Source organism: Pteropus alecto, unplaced genomic scaffold, assembly GCF_000325575.1.
Source record: "Pteropus alecto unplaced genomic scaffold, ASM32557v1 scaffold38, whole genome shotgun sequence".
Classification (NCBI taxonomy): Eukaryota; Metazoa; Chordata; class Mammalia; order Chiroptera; family Pteropodidae; genus Pteropus; species Pteropus alecto.
Window position 1 is genome coordinate 5,481,908 of NW_006442512.1, and position 20,642 is coordinate 5,502,549.

General features: G+C 48.9%; 1 protein-coding gene across 11 annotated transcripts in view; it reads left to right on the forward strand.

Moving 5' to 3' along the window:
• The window catches only part of TLE3 (transducin like enhancer of split 3), a 45,746-nt gene that overhangs the window by 10,979 nt on the left and 14,125 nt on the right, over positions 1-20,642 (forward strand). For 4 of the 11 annotated variants that reach the window (XM_015597732.1, XM_006922670.2, XM_015597731.1 and 1 more), the window contains exons 5-7: positions 9,243-9,305; positions 10,890-10,994; positions 19,467-19,671. In XM_015597732.1, the coding sequence (XP_015453218.1) occupies positions 9,243-9,305; positions 10,890-10,994; positions 19,467-19,671 (373 nt within the window). The remainder of the gene's footprint in view (positions 1-9,242; positions 9,306-10,889; positions 10,995-19,466; positions 19,672-20,642) is intronic. The other 7 variants (XM_006922675.2, XM_006922672.2, XM_006922674.2 and 4 more) reach the window with 3 other exon arrangements.

The following is a 20,642-nucleotide window of genomic DNA, read 5'->3' on the forward strand; positions in this document are numbered from 1 at the left end:
GTCTCCCACTGTCTTTCCTTAGGACTTGATACTTCATCCCAGAGAAATGGGGATCTCCATGAGAAATTGGGGCCCCCTGAGAGCTGCCCTGCGCCTGCCGGGGTCCTCCCACTGTTGTCTTGACGCTCCATGTCACCTGATAGTTGCGTGTGGCACCAAAGGAACCCAGCCTGCAAGAACTTCTTTAGGAGGGGCTGTCTAGGTACTCCCCTTAGCCTTTCTTGGGCTTCTCTTCTTTCACCTGGTTCTTAACCCTACTTTTCAAGGAACCTTTGTCTTTCTCTCACTATCCCCCTGACCAGACAGGCCCCTTTCTTAAACTCTCATGGTGCTGTAGGAACATTGGGCATTCCCCTGGCCTCCTGATAAACCCATTTTTACTGGCACCTTTGTGCCAGTGGATTCAGTTTCTCCATCAGAAGTCAACTGGTTCCTCCTAAAGGAGGATCCTGAGAATTTAGTTGCAGAACATCAGGAGCTGGGAGGTGGTGTGTCTTGGTGGCTACAAGACAGCCTTTGCAGTTGGATGGACTTGGGTTTGAGTTTTAGGTCAAGACTCTGTGACTTGGGCAGACTGACCTCTGAACTTCAGTTTGTAATGGGGACGATAGTAACCCCTACCTATTAGGCCAGTGCTGGCTTCTAGAACTTTCTGCAGTAATGAAAATATATATCTTATTGCCCAGTATTATAGCCACCAGCCACATGAGCTATTTGTTGAACACTCAAAATGTGAATACTGTGACAGAGGAACTGAGTTGAAATTGAATTTTAATTAATGTTAGCTAGCCACGTATGGCCTATGGCTTCAAATATTGACCTGTGCAGTTATAGGGAGTGTTATGAGGATTATGAGACAATGCATATCAACTGCTTAGCATGGTACCTACCTTACATGTAGGAAGACCTCAACAAGGTATTCTCACATGGGACAGAGTCCCAAAAGTTACCAGGGCCTCATAGAATGACGACAAGATCTTTTGGATTGTGGATGTTGTAAGACTTCCCAGAGCCCTTTCTCAGTTGTTAATTATTGGCGCCCCATGCCAGCCTGCAATGGCCAGCCTGCATTGTAGGCACCGTTAGCACCGCCCAACAGGAACACCGATGTTTAAAGGGATCAGGTGACTTTTCATGGTCTCACGGTGGACCAGGGACAGGTGCAGAACTAGAAACTAGGTCTGTTTCACTGTGAACCAATGTTTATTCATAGGCCAAATCAAAGCGTTGTCTCATGATGTGCCCACCTCCAGACCCACCTGCCAGGGCTTTGTTTCAGTGCTGGAAAGTCCCCAGACAAAACCTTTAAGACGTCAGTATAAGAATTCAGTAAAACATGAGTATTGGTGACCTATATTGACATTTGAGGCTGGATAATTCTTTTTGGTGATGCTGTCCTGTGCATCCTCCAATGTTTGTCAGCATCCCTGGCCTCTACCCTCAGTTGTCAGTAGCTTTGCTCCAGCTGCGGCACTCAAAAATGTCTCCTGACAATGCCATGTGTTCCCTGGGGAGCAAAACCACTCCTCATTAAGAAGCTTTGATGTTGGGGTAGAATTCTGCTCTAGAGCTGGGAGATTGCCTTGCTCTGTGAGCTAGGGCAGCTCCTTGCCCTCTTTGGGATTCGTTTTCCTCCTCTGTAAAAGAGATGTTAAATGGGATGGTGGTTTGGGAGGAGGTGGGTTTGAGCGGGAGCCCATCATATAAACAAGTTTCTCAATAGCCGATTTTGGTTTTTATGGCTTATGAAATGCCACCACTCCTGCCATTTTTGTCTGGGGAGAGACTCCTTTAATCTAAGGGAGGGACATACTCTTTGGATGTGAACTTGGTGGCGGGTTGGATGGGGCTGTCCTCTCCCCCTACACCTTATTTTCCCTTCCCTGCCACCCATGTTTTCCAGAGAGCTCCTGTCCTATAAAAGTCATGGCCATGGTTTTATTTATAGCATTGCCCTCATGGGGAGACCCCCAAAATTGAAGGAGCTGCCTCTGCAAGGGTAATGTGACTTTTACGGACTGTTGAGGGGCAAGGAAAGATTTACATAATGTTCCAAAGGGGATTAGGTGGGGGGTTGCCATGGCAACTCCAAGGATGAATTGAGAATTTTTCCTCCTGGCAGGAATTGGCCAATGGAGTCTGGGAAGGTGGGGGAGGGGACGGGGGTTATCTGAGGAGAGGGAAGGGAAGGAGGGGTGGGGGGGTGGCTGGAATGAATGGGCAATGTCGGGAGAAGGTATAATCTGAAAAGGCTTTCTCTGTTCTGTCTACACAAGCAGGCTCTTTGAGGGTGATCTCCTGGAGTGGGGGTGGGAGGCAAGCAGAGTTTAATGTGTTTGGGAACCTAGAAATTAAAGTGAACAAATATTTAAAGATTACTGGATCTTGTTAACAGGAAGCCTGGTAGATGGAAACTGAGAGACTGAGAAAAAAGTCTTAGAGCCTTAGAGCCGGGGAGGGACTTGGCTGACATCTAGGCCCAGGTCCCTCCCGTGGATGAGCATCTAGCCCCATATTTCCATTGGGTTGTCATTGAATGCTCCTGAGGATGGGACACTCAATTTGCACAGAGCACTTAATTCATTTTTGAGACGATTATGTTGGAACCAAATCTGCCTCCTTCATGTAATTAAAAGTACAGAGCAAGACATATCTGGGACTGGAATGCAGGTGTCTAGATTTTGCATTACCAGCTCTTTCCAGGGTCAGTGGCCTAGAATCTTCCTCTATCCTCCCCTCCCCCACCTCCACCATTCCTCACTTAGCCTCACCATTCCCAATTCCTTTACCACATAGACCCTTGACAGAAAACATCTGAGATTTCTGGCAGAGGGAGAAAGGGAAGACAAAATTCCTTTCAGAGAAAATGTGGAAATGGTCATGTTATTAACTCAGCACCCTGACTCCCTTCCCTTTCTTCTGCCCTGGCTGAGTAAGAGTGGGCGTGTTGTAGCCCACTGCCATCCTTATCCTGTGTGAAGATCCTGGGGGCTGTGCACAGAGTGTCTGTCACAGGCCAGCCCCAGCCAGCGTCCTACTCCCTCCCATGGGAGACAGACCCTCAGGGTCACGCCAGGGCTGGGCCTTTTCTTGTACCAAGCCCTCCCAGCATAAAGAATTCAGCAGGCTTCTTCGGAAGCATAAATATTTAATGGTGTTGTAGTTATATATAATTTGATCAATATGTCAGTGCTAAAAGGGCCTTTAAGGAGGCTCACCTATCGTTGAGTGATCTGTGATAGAAACCTCCCCAGCCCCTCCAGGAGTAGGGGTCATTATCTCCTTTGGCTGCTAAGTGGATCATTTATTTGCCCCCTTCTTAAAGGCACCGTAGTGCTGTTTTCCTCTAAAGCCTGTGACTCAGGTGGAGTGAGACCTGAGAACCCCATACTGGCTTTTGCTGTATGTCTCCCCTTCCTTGTCCCTGGACTTCCTTCCCACTGGCAATAAAACACCCGCTTGCTTTATTTCAGCTTGGCCCGAGGAGATACTGCCTGGCAAGGATTGTCGTCTTATAGTCCAATCATCGAGGGCCTATCAGTTTAGAATTTCCTTGGAAACGCAATGGGATATTTAAGTTAAAATTGCCCAGGCACATTGGCACATTGTTCCGGAATCTTCTAATACTTGATTGCTGGGTGATTGCGGCACCCAGCCGTTGGGACCTCCTCCTTTTGCACAGCCCCCCAGCCCTCCCCGTGTCCCCGTGATTTTGATTCAAGATGAAGCAGACTCACTTTGAACACCCTAAAACTTGAGTCAGAAAACCAGGGAAAACCTGATTAAAATTGAAGAACCCCAGAGGGGACTGAGTCCCCACCCCAGACACACATGCTTCAAGAGGAGTGACCTGAGGCCCAGCCAGCAGACATGTCTTTCCAGAGGTCACATGGCATGCCAGACAAAGAGCTGAGTTGAAAACCACCATTTCCACACGACTTGGGAGTGTAACTCATGCTTCACATAGGCAGGTATCTTTTCCTCATCTCATTTTTTTCACACATAACCACAAATGAGTCTCCAGATTCACAACACACTGCCCTGATTGTCCCAGGAAGAAGTCTTTGTTGTAGAGGTGAAATCAGCTGGCTATCTCACAGACGTGGAAATTGCTGTTATTTCCCACTAAATGATGCGTCTCGAGGAGCCCTTGCCTAGCTGTCTCCAGTTCACAACCAGTCTTTCCTTGTGAATTAGAGAAACCCAGACAGGAACTGCTTGGCGCACACAGATAGGCTATCGCTGCTCTGTGACAGTTGTGTGCAGTTTGGCTGATGGACACATTTGAATGGTTTGTGCTCTGGCAAGACTGGTCCTGGGGACTGAGCCCCAGCCAACTCTAGCCAGCCCCAGCCTAGCCCAGCATCCATCCACATCTAAGGATGGCTTGCTTTTTCGCTCCTCATCCTTCAGACTCATGCCATGCTCTATTTTACAGAACTTTATGGAGGAAATAGTATGTCATAGAGCAATTCAGGAATGTTTAGTATTGTCCTGGTTCTTAGAAGTTATCCACTTTGTCCCTCCATTTTGCAGACAACAAAATTGAAGCCCAGCAGAGGGAAGTGATTTCCCCAAAGCTACACAGCTGGGTGGAGGCAGAGCTGGGGGTAGAAGCCAGGTCATACCTGTGTGGCTCTGGGTCATAACATGCTCTTTAAAGTGGCAAGTTTCTCCCTCTTCTTGTTTTTATTTTGCTGAGGTTAAAACAAAGCGTGCATTCTTAAGAGCCAACAGATACTGCCGCTTGGGCAGTTTAGAATCAAATAGTGAAGAGACCATCTTGTGGAAGTGGCTGTCAGCTGTACCATGAGCAGTCAGATAAATTAAAAACAAAAAAGGCTAATGTCTGGCTGGGTGCCGAGGCCGGGGCCAAGAGGTTGCTAGGGTGAGGCCCACATGCAGATTTCCTCTCCCTTCATTCAGTGTCCTGGGTCAAAGGCCCAGGGATGGGAAGCCACAGCAAAGTGAATGCTAACGTGTTAGAGAAATATACTTTTAAAATGCTCAAATACCCTCAGTTTACAGCAAGATGTTTAGAGGTCCTGCTTTAATGAGGAGATGATACAATGGGAGCTCCTAAGGCGCATTGAGCAGATTGCTCTTTGGGAAATTACACTTGCCCCCCACTATCTTGTTTCCCATCATTTATTTGCCTAACAATCTCGACAGAGACCTAGGGCAGATGTTACTCCCAGCGCCCAGTTGGGAGCGCAGACTCTGAATTTCACAGAATCTCGGTGCATGTTTCTCTGAAGTGCTTCTCTGTCTGTGTCTAGTAGATTAGTTCCTTCTGAGCAACGATGTTTTTCCACCAGCAAAGCCTCCTCCTTTGAACCCCACTTGAAAAGAAACTTTCAAAGGCAGCATCGGGCTCCCCAAACACCTTTCTCCAAAGGAAGCAGTCTTCCCGCCTCCAGGCACCCCTCCTCTCTGGTTCAAAGGCGGTGGTTTTGCAGGTCTAAGATGGAGAGAAGGATGGAGGTCGGCCCCAGAGCCACCGCTGCCGCATTGATAACGGAGTGCTCTGCGTTGCCAAAAGGAGTTTTCCAGCCTATGATCTGGTTCCAGTTCGTGGTTTGTGACCTGTCCTGATTGTTAAAATCACACATCTTGATTTTTTTTTTCTTCTTTTCTTGGAACTGATGTTTAGAGCTTGTTTGAGTTGGATAAAGTGCTATTTTAATAGCTGTTCTAATCAAATGCTGTCGATTATTAACCCCGACGGTAGATTTTCTTTCAAAAATAGTTCCGTAAGCTCTTTCAAAATGTGGAAATTTGGCTTCTTGGTAGGAAGTCATTTAGTGAAGTTGCTTAATTGCTGAGCGTCAGTTTCCCCATCTGAAAAATGAAGATTTTAATAAGCGCCTTCCCTACAGGGTTATTGTCAGCTCACATGTGTAAAATGCTTGGAACAGCAGCTGGGTCAGCGGATGTTAGCCATTATTATCATTGTTGTTAAGAGTGGTTCTGTCCCGCCAACTTTCTATTTCCAGGAGCTTCCCCTCCTGCAATAACCACCCTCAAAAAGATAAACATGAAAAAACCATTTAGTGAACAGTTTTCCTGTTCATTCTTTGATTTACCGGAGTGTACTGAGCCCATTCTCAGGGTTGGGGGACCTGTGTAGAGATGGGCAAGGCACAGTTACAGCCAGGAGAGATGGAATTTGCACACTTTTCCAACTCCCCTCCTCTCCGCCCCCCGCCCCACCATCACCAAGAAAAGAACCTCAAGGACAGGAAACTGTTTTTTTATAAAAGCTCTCCAAATGTAAGACCACCCTCTCTCCTCCACCAACCCCTCATCCCTGCACGGCCCTGTCTAGTGGTGTACCAGACTCCTAAACTGCCACACAGCGAGGCCTCTCTTCATTGAGCCCAAGCCCAGGAGAGAGTCTGAATGCCTCCAGAACATTCCATATCTGTGTGGGGCTGTTCCCATGGCCCTTAGTTGATATTTGTGGTGTTGAAGACGGATGAAGAAGGCAAGAACTGCTTTCAGAAGGGTGGAAGGGGAGGTTGAGAGGGGACTTGCTCTGAATGACCCTTCCGTGGTCAGTTAGTTAGTGGCCTGAATGCCAAGCCTTGAACTGGGCACGGCTACATGAAATCCTGGCAGATCCCTTTTCCTCATAATGAGAGGATACTGGGCTCCGGACCAAGCTGTGCGGGAAGATCCTACCTAGGGGAAGCCTGTGGCCACATGTTTGCTAAAGGGTATGTGTGGGGAAGGGGAAGGTCAGCTACTTTTTCCTGTAACTACCAAGACCTTGACACTTGACCTATCTGCTAGAGGAAGTAGGCAACAGCTGGGAACCCTTTCATAACCACCCAGCTCAGAGATTGGGAGGGTTATAGTTGCTGAGTAGGCCAGAGTGACCTCCGGGAAGGTTCAGAGCCTGCTGCCTGCCTTCCTTCGGTGGGGAGGGGCCGCAGCCAGAGCCCCACCAAGGTGACTTGTGGTTGACCGCACCACCTCATTCATTTGGCGAAGGGCTTGGCTGCTGCCCATCCTGTCTCCCAGCTGTATGTCAACAGTCCATCCCCCACGGCCACTCCCACAGGTGCTGCCAACACTGGGGCAGGCCCAGGTCTATGTCCAGCGGGACACTTAGCACTATAAAGTCTCGAAAAATAAATGCAGGGGGGCTGGCAAGATTCTTCTGGTTAAGCATTTATTCAGCACCTACTGTGTGCCAGACATTGCTATGCAAGTTATTTGAGGTAAGAGGCCTTGGACCAGTGAGCTTCCTCAGCAGTGACCCCTGGTTTATTTAATTTCTGTTTGTTTTTAACATATCTTTTGATTCTTTTCTGGCACATAAATATATGACAGTTGACTGTCCATGTTGCTCTGTGCAGGTTTGGATTGAGATATATACTAGCTGATCGTTTCTGGAACTCCTGCCATATACAACCCTGACTTTTATACTTTATTCTTCTTCCCCAGTATCACTCAATTTGGGAGAAGAAAAAATGAACAGAAATGAGAAAGAACCCATTTGAAGTATACTCTTTCCACTTACTTAGAGTAATAATTTCTAAAATAATTATTTGGTAATCTTCCCAGGTTCCTGGCAATATAAATGACAGGTGTCTAGTGGGTGGAGGCCAGAGATGCTGTTAAAAACCCTACAATGCACAGAACATCCCCACACAAAAAGTACCCCAAATGTCAATAGCACTGAAGCTGAGGAGCCCTGATGTAGATGTCCTTGCTAGAGTGTACCCCAAATGTGCAGATGTGGTTGTGTGTCCTGTGGATCTCAGCAGGGGTGATGCTCCCCCACTTCTCTGGGAGTTTGGAAGTGGGCACTGTTATTGACACTCAGCAGCTCTGGGATACAAGGCGCAGTCCTTCTCAAAAAAACCTGTTTTACCCTAAGTGCCCACAGTGAGAACCCCTGGCCTGTTCCTGAGAACCCGGAGTGTTCCAGGAGGGGACAGCAGCTCCTGATCGCCACCGAGGAATCCCCGATGCGGTGGACAGGCTGCCTGTGTTGGAGCCTGCTGCTGTGGCCGGAAAAGCCTCCCCGGTTCCTAGTCAATTGCCTGTCTCTCCACAAACCAGAGTCGTCCTCCTTAGTGCCTATGTTGGAGGGAGGGGGGGTGCGGTGCTGGCCTCAGGAATTCTCTGGAGGTCCGGAGGTCCAGGGTCTGTTTGTAAGCAGACAGCATTGTTTTTTAAATGCACAAGGGTTTCTCATCTAGAATCATTTGACATGCAGATGATCACAGATTTTTAAAGGCTGTTGTCATGGTTTTGTCTCTGAAAGATTGCCATGTGCTGATGAGAGCTTTGAAGCCAGCTCTGGGACCTCAGTCCTGGCGGCTTCAGGATTTAGAATGAGATAAGAAAAGCAATTCTGAGACTTGTCTATTAGTGGTGGGTCTAGGCCTTCCTGTCTAGGCTTAGTTAACCATTTAGTACCACTTTCTTTTAGCCATTTGATCTAAGGTTCACATAGGACATGAGTGGCACAAACAGTTGATGTTTTTCTAAATGTGATCTTTTCTGGAGTGTTAGGGAGTGGGGCAGAGAATTGATCTGCCTCTCTGTGATCTAAAGGTTTAGTGATCTAAAGAGTTATTTCCTAAGCAGCTTCTTAGGGAAGGTAATGCTTTATCCTAAAAAATGATATGTTAACGGTGAGATTTCATGCTGGGCAGCACATATATAGGAGAGGCAGCAGTGAAAAATAGGGGTGCAGGAGACCCTGTAAGCTACATATCACTTGGTATGAGGCTGGCCCCAGGAGACGCTTTGGCCCATGCTGCCTGGGGTTTCCCATCACCTTCCAATTTGTCTGAAAGCCTGTCTTGCTGTTGCCATTGGGGCTACCGGGAGTAGCAGTCTCCCTCACCACACTGCGTTTCCCTCTTGTGATAAGTCTCCCTCTCGGAATAGGTGTGTAGTGCAGGGGTCGTTCTTGTTTTGTTTTGCTTTATTTTTAATTAGAGCTCTCATCCAGAGAAGGCAAACTATGTTCTAACCCAAACAGGTAGACCACCTCCGATAGGGATTTGGAGCTCTCCAAAATGTAGGCAGCCTGGTTAGGGGGAGTTGGAAGAGATTTCTTGGTGCTGCAGATTTAGCGGGGATTCCCGGCTGCCTGAGGGCGGAAAGATGGAGCTCGCATAAGGATCTGTGGCTTGGGGGAGTTTGTACTTGCACTTGTCTAACGTTTTGGCGACTTGCTTTGTTTGCCTGAGCTTCATGAGTTCTCTTTTCTTTTGCAGACAGAGATTGCGAAGAGACTGAACACAATATTAGCACAGATCATGCCTTTCCTCTCACAAGAGGTAAGATCTTCTTTTACTGCATTCTCCTTTTCTTTCCAAAGCAGCCCACTGGCTGACTAGGTCTCACCAGAGCCCCAGCCTGTTTGTTCATACCTACTGAAGTTGAAATAGACAACCTGGGGATTTGCAGAGTCTTCCGCAGCTGATTCGGGGACAGGGAGCCACACCAGAGGTATAGTTTGTTCATTCTTGTAGTAGAACTGGTTCTCTGCCACTGCCTGAGACCAGAGAGGAGGGTTCTGGCCTGTGACCAGGGTAGCAGTGGGCAGTAGGTGCCTCTGTGCTGCTCCTCCCTATACCTCATCCAACCTAGAATTCCCAGCCTCTGCTTCCTGGTTCCCCAGCTTCTGCACCTGTAAATGTCTAGGAGCACAGAAGCCAAAGACCAGACCCTGCGAGGGGAACCAGTACCCAAAGAGGACCTCAACCCGCAGGACAGAGTGTACTTGCCAGAGGCATGACCAGCCAGTCACATCACCTTCTAAGGCACTTTCCGAGGGACCCCCACCTGACGCGGGGGCTGGGCTAGTAGGCAGTATGAGGGAAACAAATCCAAGGAGACTTCGTGGTGCAGGGCAGACAGGTGGGCTGCCCGAGAGGCCCGTTTTCAGCTCACTCCAGCTGGGGAGGCCCTGCCCTCCACACCCCTCAGTGGCTGGGACTGTCTTAGCTCTCTCCTGGAGTCCTGGGTCTGAGTCAGAGTCGTGACCATTAAATGATTGAAATCACGTAAAAAGAGGATATCGTGGTGTCCTCAGAGCTCGCAGCGCAGTAGGAGAGAGCTGCATTATGAAGCCGGTGCTACCTCAAGGCTGAAGTGAATGAACGCACCAAAAAATTAATTAATTTAAAAAAAAAAAAAAGATTTTTTTAGAGTTGTTTTAGGTTCACAGCAAAATTGAATGGAAAGTACAGAGATTTCTCATCGCTTTCCCCGCCAGAGTGGTGCATTTGTTGTAGCTGACAAAGCTTCAGGGACACGTCATCACCCAAAGTCCATTGTTTACATTGGGGTTCACATTGCCACTTCCCTTTCTTTTCCTACCTAGACTTGTGTTTTATTTGTTTTTCCTATTTATGTAGGTGTAGATTTGAGTATATTTAGATACATATACTTTTCTTCTGAATCCTTTAGAAGCTCAAGACATCCTGACAGCTCACCACTCACACTCTAGCTGCATCTCCTAAAAACATGGACAGGCTCCTGCGTGACTATAATACCGTTACTGCATTTAGAACATTAATAATCATTCACTAATGTCATCTGATATCCAGCTCATATTCAAATGCACAGAAGGAAGTTTTTTTTGTATACGCGGTAGTGGGGAGACAGTTGACTAATAGCCATCTTTTGGCTCATTAATATTTTAACTTAAGACAATTTCTAGGAAGTTTTGATTACAAAGGTAATACATGCGCATTGAAAGAGTTTAAAGAAGAAAGTAAAAATGCCCTGTCTCCATCCCTACCTGTGTGCGGTGCCAGCATAGTGGACCTCCTCTGCCTTCTGTTGGGACTCGCTTGACTGCCTGTCCTAGTGGTGCGGGAGGCGGCCACAGCTAACCCATGCCCTGTTCCCTCCAGCACCAGCAGCAGGTGGCACAGGCTGTGGAACGTGCCAAGCAGGTCACCATGACGGAGTTGAACGCCATCATCGGGGTACGTGGACTCCCCAATCTGCCTCTCACCGTGTGTATAGCCCTTTTATTCCTCTCATTTACCATAACTAGAGATCGACTCTGACCTTAGTTGGCCTCAAAGAATGGTGACCCCAGGGCTCTAGCTTCCCAAGCATTTCATGAGCTTGTATCCATTTGGGGCTCTCTCCCTATTGGGTCCCCAATTGCCTCCCACCCCCAAATTAAAGTGGTGCCAGACATGTCTCAAATCTACCTCTAAACTCATCAGCCCTATCCTCCCCCCAGCTTTTGGTGCTACCACCACTGAGCAGAGTGGGCTTTGAGATCACCTTCAGGACCAGACTGGCTGATGTGGGTCCTCATGCCTCCCGGTGCCTGTCTGCCCTGTGTGTCTCCTCCTTGGCAAAGGTCTGCCCTTCTTTGGCCAGCTGGGGTCAGAACTGTCTCTGCTGTACTGTTGATGTGAAATGTGCTGTGGAATTTGGGTTTGGGCCTTGCTGTCCCATACACTGAGCTGCCTGGCTGAGTATTCCTTACTTGCCCTTGTGAATTCTAGCTGGGACATCTAGACAGGTCTTCCTGACCTTCTAGGTCGATGGAACAGGAAAAAATATCCGAGAGTGCTTTGTGAGGCCCACTTCTTGTTTGGACCCCCCAGTGAAAAGAGGAAGCGGATCGCTTCCCCTTAGTGCCCCTGTCTGGCTTACATCTTCAGTTCATTTCTTGGATTCGAATAGCATCTTTCTCTTGTTTGCTACTTTGGTTGAAACTATGGATGTTTCAGAAAAGCACCTGAGGAAAAATAGCTTTTCGGTGTAACTTTGAGCCAAAGGTCTTAAACCTGTTCACCTTTCCTCCTAAAATGATAAATTGAAGGAGGTGGGTGAGCTCACTGCTTCCTGTCCGTAGGCAGCTGGGTCATGGTCCCCAAGAGGGCTTTTGAACAATATAGATTCCAGGAGACTTCTCCAGAGTTCTTTTCCATAGGTCTGGGGGTTGGACTGGGAGTCTGCATTTCTGGAGTTTTCCCAGCTCATTCTGAAGGATCATCAGGCTTGGGAAGCAGCAGACTAATTGGCTGAGGTCTTTTCTAACATTCTGGGTCCTGGTTAGTCTTTATTCCTCTTTTTTTTTTTTTTTTTTTTAATGTGAGGTCATTATTTCAAGGTGGAACTGTAGGCCCCAGAGTTTTCTGCTTGGTGGGATAGGTGATGATTCTTGGCTCTTCATTCTGGGCTAGAAACCTGGAGACCTATGCTCTAGTTGTGGTTCTCCTCGTGAAACCTTGGACAGGCCTGTCTTGTCCTTTGGCTTTTCTGCATCTATAAAAGGAGGGAGTGGACCAGCTCAACTCTCTGGGCCAGGAATGCTGACAGGCTGGGGTCGGAGTGACAAGAGTGCTGTTGGTAGATCCCGACCCTCTGCCACACCGTTGGGGTCCATGATGGTTACATGGTTCTGTCCTGGTCTAAGCCCCATGGCAGCTGGTGAATGCTGCTAGGGAAGAGCATGAAGTGGTAGGTTGATCCTGGCAACATTGTGGGAGAAGCAGACCCTCACTGCTGTGAGGGAAGGTCAGAGGGGACTCTGGAAGGGAGATGGTGAGCAAGTGGTCAGTGTTTTTAGCCATTGAGCTGGGAGGCAGCACCCCCGGGGGGGGGAATCATAATATTGTAAAGTTTGAAATCTCCTTGGGATCATCTATCCCAGTGTGCTTCAACCTCCGCACTAGTGAAATTTGGGGCCAGGTGCTTTTGGGGAGGCAGGGGCCATCCTACACATTGTAGGGTGTTGCAGCAGCAGCCCTGGCCTCTACCCATTGGATGCCGGTAGCAACCGGCACACAGTTGTGACACCCAACAGTGTCTCCAGACATTGCCAGGTGTGGAGGGGAAAATGGCCTCTGATGGAGAACCACTGCTCTATCTAGCATGCCCTCGATTTACAAAGAGGGGAACTCATTTGTGGATGGCCACATGCCGTTCGGGGCAAAGCCAGGCGGAAGCCCAGGGGCCTGCTCCCAGCCCAGGGCTCGTTCTTCCGTTCTAGCCATAGTGTGGGGCCTGTGTCCCCTGTCTCAGTGACCGTTTATTTTTTTGGTTCAGTGGCTCTGCTGACAGGGGTGGGAAGTGCATTGGCAGTTCTGTCCTCTGCATTCTCTCCTCTTTCAGCCTCTCGTTCTATCCCTTTTTCCAGGACAAGCCCTCCCCTCCCTGCAACGGCACAGTGGGGTCCTCTCTCCCCTTCTGTCTCCCTCTTCAGAATTAAAATCTTCTTACGAAAAACTTTTTAATTTCTAAGAAAAGAGTGAAATTGGGGAAGAAGCACTGCTTGGATTAGCTCCACTTCCTTTAAGTAGTATTTAGGAAGCTACAAGTTAGGTCAAGGCAGCTCGAGGCAGATATTGGAATTCAATTAAAGCCAACGAGTGGGGCCTGTGACCCCCATTTTCAAGGTAATTGCTTCTCCAGCTCTGAGTGAATGCAGTCGTCGCCCTGTCATTAAGCAGGCAGCCATCTAATCGCTGCGCCTGACAGAGCCTCACAAGGCAGGAATTACGGACAGCTGAGGCATGCTGCACTGGGATCCAGGCTTGACTGCACTCCAGCGAGGAGGCGGCTCATCTCCCCAGCGAGGAGAAGGGAGAGCGAGCTTGCAGTTGAGCTGACTCTGGAAAGTGAAGCAGAGGAGGATGGCAGAGGGCCAGGAGGGCCTCGGGCTGGTGGCAAAAGGGCAGGAGTCTTGTCTTCAGCAGTAAAGAGCAGTGAAGAGAAGGGCCCAGGAGGCTTTTAGTAGCAACTAGTGGTCACCCCCACAATGCTGTTAGTTTGGCCCTTCCGGGAAGGAGAAGTAGCCCGGCCCCTTGGTCAGGGAGTTAGGAGGGTTTGAGCAAGTTGCTCCATCCCTCCAGACCTCCGTTTCCCCGTTTGTGAAAAGATGGAGAAGGGCTGGGCAAGTTTCATATGATGTGCCCACTTTAGTCAGTTTTTTTGGGCTCTCTTGGGCGTGGAGTTGAAGGATTCTGCAGCCATGTCTCAGCTCAGCTGAGAGAGAGAGGAAAGATAAGTTAGAGGTGTCTGATATGGGCATTCCGGTAGCTAGCGGCACGCTTATTACGTGGATTAAGGTATTTCTAGGGCCTCCCCTCCTGGTAAGAAAGGCCAGGATTCAGTGTCAGGTTAGCGTGAGAGAAGAGGAGAGACAGAGGGGCAGAGGGAGGGAGCCCAGGCTTGCTGGCCAAGCCCCACTCACTCCTCTGTGGGGCCGCAGGGAATTCAAGTGCCCATAGATGTCTCTGCTAGCCGGGGCCTGGCAGGACCCAGCTACTGCAGACCGCATACTGTTGCATGCCCTTTATTCTTGGATCCAGATTATTGGGGGATCCTTAGAGGGTCAAGATTCCTGAGTATCAGTGGGGAAATCTTATCCCTTGCAGAAGGCATTGCCAGGCACATTAGAGACCCTGTGAGCTGACATTATGTCACCCATTTCCAAGCCCTCTTTTACATTGCTCTGGTGCTGGCTTCAGGTCATTGAATTTGGCGGGCGGAGGGACTCTCTCTCCACTTGCGCACTGACAATTTGGTTTCATTCCCTTGGAAATTATTAGTGGAATGGTGTTATAAAGGGTTGACTTGATTTTTTTTTTCTCAGCAGGGGTTGAGGAGGAGGAATAGGGAGATTATATCTGCCTTGTCACAAACTACAGAGTATTTTGAAGCCATACCTAAGTTCTTGCATTCACTCCAGGAAGTTGATGAGCTGGGTTCAGTTGATTCAATTTTACGTGAGGGAGAAGGATGGAGGAGAGAGTGTGCGTTAAGAGTGCATTTGTTTTTTTCAGCCAGGCAGCTGTGGTGGAGAGAAGTAATGCTGGGTTTGAGTTCTGGCTCTGGTTGCTTCTGGCTTAGCAGAGTCCCTTAGCCTACCTGAGCCTGACTCCATCTCTGAACTGGGGATGGGAAAAGTGGTTGTGATCTCTAAAGGCTATTATAGAGCATTAGAGCTCGATTCACTGTGGCGCTGTGGGCCCACCAGCCATGAGAAGCAGAAGAAACAAGCAGAGCCCAGGGCTGCTCTCCCTCTCCTTGGAGTGCAGGCAGTGTACATTTTATGTAGCGAGGACTCTGTGCTTCCTTTGGTGGGCATGCTTGGTGGGTCTTGGCTCTGGAAATGCTTAGACAACCTCACTAAGTTTAACCCAAATCATGAACCTGAGAAGTGAAGCATTAAATCTGCTCGCAAAGGCATAGAGCATGATGTGCATAATCCAATTATGCATACTCTGCAAGCAGGGTCTTCCTGTCAGCCTCGCCTGTAAGTGGCCATACCTCCTTGAGCCCAGGCACCTTGGCATGTGTGTGGAGGATGGGGACACACAAATTCCCCATAGGACATGTTCTTGAACATGCTTGTGTTCTGGCATGAAATGATAAAGGAGGGAGAAGAGCACTCATGGGTGGGCTTGAGTCTAGACTCCTAGCTCCTGTTTTAGGGTTGGAGGTGAAGGGGAGATGGTTGACTTCCTTTGATATTATGGATGGAGAAGTCCTGGTATTGGAAGGAATAGTAGAAACTGGAGGCGGTCTGCTACAAAGTGGTACGCTCTGGCCCCTCTTTGTACTGTAAACTTGATTTCATTTTTCCCCAGTTGAAAACATAGTCACTCTCCCACACAGATGTCACTATGTTTGAAAACATTGTCCTCTGAAGTTAGGTATGTGTCACGGGAGATAGAAATACAGCCTGAGGATGGCCGTGCCCTGCCTGCACGAGGGGCTGGGGCTTCCACAAGGGGATGATGAGACAGGCGGATTATTGCCAGCTGTCTCCACCTGCTCCCCCCCACTCCCCCCCCAGGGAGAAAACTTTGTCTCACTGTCTGTTGCAACCAAGACGACTGTTTGCAGACCGCTGCCCTGTCAACCCTGGCATCTGTCCCTGCCTCAGCGGACAAGGGCGGCTCTTGTATCTCTGCTTCTTGGGGCTTACTGGGCCACTCCTGACTGTGCCTTCAAACCGCCCAGAGGAGGCCTTGGGGACTTCCTGGCTTTGCAGGAGATTCTCTTATACTCAAAGATGAGAAATACACGAAAGTCTCCTTTCTTCTGCTGCAAACTCCTGCTTGACGGGCTATGGCAGAAACCATCCTCCTAGTCTTGGAAGCTCAACAGGTTTGAAGGCTGCTGTTTTCCAGGTTTCTGATGCTGGTTCACTGCTTCACGTTTTGGGGAAGTAGGAAGCCCCCTGATGTTCCTCATCCCAGTTACTTCCATCTGTATCTAAGTGGGCCTTAGAGAGGGGGCATGGATCTGAGCAGATGGTCACTTGAACAGAGCCACTCTGTCCAACCTCTTTATGTATATCTTTTCCAACATTTTCACTTTGCCCAGCAAAAGTGCCCTGAGCAAACATGTTGGTCACCATTCGAGGTTCTGGGATGGATAAAACAAGGTCTCTGTCTTACTGGAAGTCACAATTTGCCGAGCACCGCATGAGGATGAAAGAAATAGTTATATTTGCAGTCTAGGCATAGTTTTTGCTAATGTTAATTCAGCACCTACTTTGCCTCTACATGTAGTAACGTGATCCTTACACAACCCAAAGAGATGGGCTGCATTCTGATCTCCATTTTGCAGATGAGGAAACTGAGGCCCAGACAGGTCTGCTGACTCATCTAAGGTCTCAGCTGATAATGGAGAGGTCAGTGTCCACCGTAGTCTGTCTGGCTCCAGAGTCTGAGCTGTTAGAACTCTTAGAAGGGAGAAATCTGTTCTGAGCAGGATAATGGGAGGCTTCCAGAAGAGGTGGCATTTGAATTGGGGAAAGGTGAGCCTTGAAGGCAGGGTCAGAGGGCCGACATTAGCTGGTAAGGTAAGAATCAGGGTGTGTGGGATTATTCAAGTGAGTCTTCTCACAGGTACACACCTTCTCTTTCTCTAGAAACGGAATTGTTAATGGAGGAGTTAGTTTTGTTCCTAGGCAGCAAAGCTACTTCTACGAAGCCATCCTCCCTTCCTCTTTCTCTTCTCCCTCCAGTGATCTTATTGGCCATACACTGTAAAGAGTGGGTTAAATACTTCCATTCTTGCTTTCTGAGACTTTACTAAATAGTTAACACTGGCAGAATTAAAGGGCCTATAAGCACCTGGTCTAAACCTGAGGGCCCCCGATGGGGACTCGTTGTGAAACTGGATACGTGCATAGAGTCGGCTGGCTCAACCACACTGGGGAATACAACGTAGCCATTAAAAAGGACACGTTGACTTGTTCAAAACACCCAAATTAAAATCCAGTTTTATAGCAGTAAGTTTAACAAGAGCCCATTTGTATACATTTAGAATTCGTAGATTTCCATAAAGGAAAATCTAGGCAGATGGACAGTGGGATTGTGAAGCGTAATGTTTTAGAAAAAATTTTTGATCTCTCTTTAATATTTTCTGACAGTGAGCGTGTGTTATTTTTGTAATAAGATATAAAAATTACATTTTCTTTAGAAAGAAAAGATGGGCTAGCTCAGCTGTAATCTCCCTTCCCAGAAAAGCCTGAATCTGGTTGGGTGGGTTGGGTTGGATCTCTACACTGGGCTCTCGTGACTCTGGCAATGGGGCCGCTGGTCCTTGTTCCTGCGTGAGTAGATCTGGGGTCAGGCTGCACTGGGACCAGTGCCCACCAGCTGCTTCTGTAAACTATCTGGCAATAGATGTGATAAGTTTGACCACAAGTCCTAGCCTTTCACTCAGGGCTAAGAAGTGAGCCCTCTGGTCCAGGAGTGCAGTGGTGGCTGCAGTTGCTATTTACTTTGGGATGAGCCATGTTGGCATGGGTTAGGGGAGAGCGGAGTCTCTAACCCCTGACCTCAAACACTTACTGGCTTTTGAAGCATCACCTTCAGCCAGAACTGCGGGTCTTCACTGTGTTCTGCCATCTGTCAGCAGTGTCCAGAAAGTCACAGTTCACATTGACAGGCAAGCTTGTCAGACTATTGCTCTCTGTCGTTTCCACCCCGCCCCCCATGCCCCCAGCCCATGCATTGGGGGTCTTTTTGCGTTGGGGGTCTCCTTAAGAACATTCTATAGATGAGGTCGACAGATTTGAGTCCAGATCCCACTTACTAGTGATGGGACTTGGCTAGTTACTGGCTACCCTTCCAGCCTCCCAAGTGGTCACAACCTCTCCTTCGCCAGGTGGTTGGAAGGGTTATAGATAATATTTGGAAAGTGCCCAGGCATTCATTAGTGTCGGTTCCCTTCTCTTGTGCTGGTTGAGAAGAAAGATGTACACACAAGTGGATATTAGCATATCCAAGTCCCCAACCACTCCTAAGAAAAGTTTTGGTATCCCTATGAAGTATTTGGCACAATCTTAGGAATGATATAAAGGGCATTTAGTCGTGGTGCTGAGGAGAGACCTAAGACTGCCCAAACCAGTCCCTTGGGTGTGGGAAAGGGAGGACCCTGAGGCCCGTGCTCAGAAGGGGTATGGCATCTGGAGCAGGGGAACAGAATCTTTGATTGAGGACTGTTATAATTGGTATTGAAGACAAAATTGAGCATGGTCTGGTCAAGATTTTAGAACAGAGAGGAAGGCTACTGTAAGCCCACTGGTAAATATTAGCTACTGTTACGAGATCACTTAATGCAGGAGTCCCCTACCCCCGGGCCATGGACTGGTATTGGTCTGTGGCCCGTTAGGAACTGGGCCGCACAATAGGAGATAAGCAGCGGGCCAGCGAGTGAAGCTTCATTTGTATTTGCAGCCTCTCCCCAGTGCTAGCATCACCGCCTCAGCTCCACCTCAGATCATCAGGCATTAGATTCTCATAGGAGCACCGGTCCCTGGTACCAAAAAGGTTGGGGACTGCTAATTTAATGAGTAACCCACCTGAGGTCATAGGCTAGGAAGTACCAGAGCCGGGGGTTTGAATCCTGCTTTGTCTGGTTCCAAAGCCTCCACTCTTCTTGTTACCCTGTTCTCTACTGATGTCCAGCGAAGTTAGTTCTCATTTCACTGGCCCCCAAGCTCCTCTTGATCTTGGGGCTTGGCTGCTGTGGCCTCGGCTCTGGAAGGAGGCCCTGGAGTTTCTTGGCATTTGGGAGCCTTCCCCAGGATACGGGCTCAGGGTGGGGGATACTGGCTGCAACTGATGAAGGCATGTAAGCATAAGCAAATGTGGACTGCTAGAAGCTTAGAAATGGATCCCCTCCACTGAGAAGGGAGCCCTAATGACTGTGTGGTTTTTAAATGCATGCTTTATTTATCTTGGGCTTTTAAACATACATGGAGAAATTCTATCCTGGATTGGGTGGGAGGGACGGGTGGAACGTTCGAAGACATAAATCTTGTTTCTAAATTGCGGTCCATTAACAGACTTCCTTCAGCAAGATAGCATGTGGATTGAGCTGGGAACAAAGGTTTGAGGGGTGTTCCCCCTGCTGCCACATGAGAAAGCAGGAGGGATGGCCTGTGGCCTCCCCTGCCCTCTCCCGCTCAGCTGTGCTTACCACCAACTTCATTGCAGCAACAGCAGCTCCAGGCGCAGCACCTCTCCCACGCCACGCACGGCCCCCCGGTCCAGTTGCCACCCCACCCATCAGGCCTCCAGCCTCCAGGGATCCCCCCAGTGACGGGGAGCAGCTCGGGGCTGCTGGCGCTTGGTGCCCTGGGCAGCCAGGCCCACCTGACAGTGAAGGACGAGAAGAACCACCATGAGCTGGACCACAGAGGTGCGGCCTGGAGCTGGGGCTGGGGGCAAAGGGTAGGGCTGGGTTGGAGGCAAGGGTCCTATAAGTGGACCCAGAAAATGCTGTCTGTCACCCTAGGATCAGGAGTTAGCAAAAGATTTGGAATTCCTGGTACATGGACACCAGAGCCTCATCCCCCATGCCTCCCCTCTAATCCCAGATGGTTTTTTACTGTCTTCTTATATCCTACTTACCTCTGTGTTTTGTCCTCATCAAGATCATTAGTCCTTCGAGGACAGGGGCCACGTTTTTAGGTGTTTAACTTAGCATATGCGTCTCACCAGCACAGTTGCCTAGGGAAAGTTACACAGTCAGAGCTTATGGAAAGACTTGTTAGTTGACTGTCTTTAAGTCGAGGTGGCAATCACACTGCTACAGGGAGGTGATCGGAAAGACTTGGAATGAGAACTTGCCCCGTTCTTCCCCCAGCCCTTAGTGTGAAAACCCAGGAAGCTGCACCGAGTAGGCCATCAGTAGGGCTCAGTTCAATTGGGAAAGGGAAGGGCCTGGTTTCCTGGCAGACCCTTTTCAAAACTGCCACCTATGTGGTCTGCCTTTAGGTATTTTTTCTCACACAGGGAGGTGGTCGGAAAGACTTGGAATGAGAACTTGCCCCGTTCTTCCCCCAGCCCTTAGTGTGAAAACCCAGGAAGCTGCACCGAGTAGGCCATCAGTAGGGCTCAGTTCAATTGGGAAAGGGAAGGGCCTGGTTTCCTGGCAGACCCTTTTCAAAACTGCCACCTATGTGGTCTGCCTTTAGGTATTTTTTCCCCCCAGCTTTTATTGAGATATAGTTGACATATAATATCATGTAAATTTAAGGTATACAGTGTGATTTGATTTGCCCTTAGATATTTACCAGAGCACATGGCCAGCACCTTCTGAGCCCCCCAGGCACCACATTCCTGGGCACTGGGGGCTTTGAGTGTCGCCATCCTGCCTCCGTTAGGGCC